This window comes from Lepisma saccharinum, chromosome 12 (genome assembly GCF_977018435.1).
Source record: "Lepisma saccharinum chromosome 12, izLepSacc3.1, whole genome shotgun sequence".
NCBI lineage: Eukaryota > Metazoa > Arthropoda > Insecta > Zygentoma > Lepismatidae > Lepisma > Lepisma saccharinum.
The window spans coordinates 45,470,188-45,472,220 of NC_139240.1; the positions used below are offsets into that span (position 1 = coordinate 45,470,188).

The 2,033-nt window shown below is 52.4% G+C and overlaps 1 protein-coding gene across 1 annotated transcript; it reads left to right on the forward strand.

Moving 5' to 3' along the window:
- Nucleotides 1-777: 777 nt before the first annotated feature.
- On the forward strand, nt 778-1,737 carry LOC145996319 (uncharacterized). The gene has a single exon (XM_083132751.1). The coding sequence runs from the start codon at nt 778-780 to the stop codon at nt 1,735-1,737; it is 960 nt and encodes a 319-aa protein (XP_082988877.1).
- Nucleotides 1,738-2,033: the final 296 nt, after the last annotated feature.

Here is a 2,033-nt window from a genome sequence, read left to right on the forward strand (position 1 = left end):
TCAAAATATGAATGTAACACTATATTAAATTTCCTTACTTTATAAATGGTCATTTTGGAACCTGAAAAGTACATGAATAAATGCTGAATAAAAGAAGTAACATGAACACGAATTGTATACAGATAATTGTCTTGTAATCATCTGACCATCATGATGATAAATTAGACAGATTTTTATAACCCATTTTTATAATACCTCATACACGTAAACATAAAGAAAAAGATCAATAAAATACACTAATAAGCAAATGAAATTTGAACGTTGACCTAACATCAGTAAATTCTAAGCATAACATATGGGACATTTGAATATACTAAAATGAAATTAAAACATTTTGAACTCAATTACCTTGTAGCGACAGCCACCGAAAGCCGCTGACTTTTGCTGCCACCTAACGGGGGGAGAAGGAACCGCCTTACCAGACGCGAGGTGATTTGACCCCTGGAAGCAGGGGTGAAAGACTGGGGACGAAAAACAGAGAGAGGGAGATTATCAGGCATCGCGAGGACAACGACGGGAGCGGTCTCCTTCGTTATTACTCAGTGTTTCCTTCGGTATTACTCAGTGTTTGTAGTGTAGCTGTAGTGTTCATCTAGAATAAACAAGAAGGTAAGCTAACATTCTTTGATTTGGTGATTATTCCCCAAACTGGTGACCCCGACGTGATCGTTTTTTTGTGATTACCCCCTTTGTGTACCATACCAGCCGGATCGAACAAGTTCACGCTAGACGACGCGCCCAATCCCCCTTTGTTCTGGACGCACCAACTACACCGCGATGACAGAGGAACTTCAAGCGCAGCTCGACCAACTCAGGCGGGAAAACGAGCAACTCAGACAGCAAGCACTTCAACCGAGGACTCCAGCACCGCACGTAGTACAATCGCAACAGGACTCCGTACATCGAGTGAGTGTGAAGCTCCCCCCATTCTGGCCCGAGGACATGGAATTGTGGTTCTCCCAAGTGGAGGCCCCGTTCACCATCGCCCACATCACCCGGGAGGAGACGAAGTTCGCATACGTCGTGGGACAGTTAGAAGGTCGGTACGCGTTCGAAGTGAGAGTCATTATACGTACACCACCGGCAACCGACCCTTACACCCGGCTGCGGACAGAACTCACGCGAAGATTTTCCCTGTCTGAAAATCAACGATTGCGGCAGATCCTGATGGAAGAAGAAATGGGCAGTCGCAAACCGTCCCAGTTCCTACGTCACCTCCAGTCACTCGCAGGGACCACTCCCATGCGTGACGACTTGCTGCGCACGTTGTGGCTCCAACGCCTGCCCGCTCAAGTTCAAGCGATTCTGCAGGTGCAGTCTTCGGAACTTCCGCTGGACCAACTTGCCACGCTCGCGGACCGCATCGTGGAGGTGAGCCCCCCCATGCTCACCCCCGCGACAAGCAACATCGCCGCACAGTTCGTCTCGCCCAACCCGCCGGCTATCTGCGCGACCGCGACGCCACTCGCGCCCGCCTCCGACACGGTTCGGCTTCTCCAACGCGTCGAGGAGCTAACTCGTCAAGTCGCGTCCCTGCAAAGCGACTTTCGCGCCTTCCGCGGCCGCTCGCAATCGCGTGACCGTACCAGCCCGCGCCGCTACGGCCGCAGATCGCCGTCAAGAGGAAGAGATGAGGGAATATGCTGGTATCACCACCGCTTCGGCGACCAGGCTCAGAGGTGCAACGACCCATGCACGTACGCGCCCGCGACAACAAACACCAACGGCAGCCGCTAGTCGCGGCAAACGGCTGCCGTCCTGGTGGAAGCCGCCTGTACGTGACCGACCGCTATAGCCGCCACCGCTTTCTCGTCGACACAGGGTCGGATATTTGTTGTTTCCCGAGACGTTTGCTCCCGGACCGACGCCTTCCGACCGACTACGTGCTCAGTGCCGCAAACGACTCGACGATCAAGACGTACGGAATTCTGCCCCTCTGCCTCAAACTCGGCCTGCGTCGCGAGTTTTCATGGCGTTTCGTCGTCGCGGACGTTTCCGTGCCCATCATCGGATCGGACTTCCTGGACCACTTT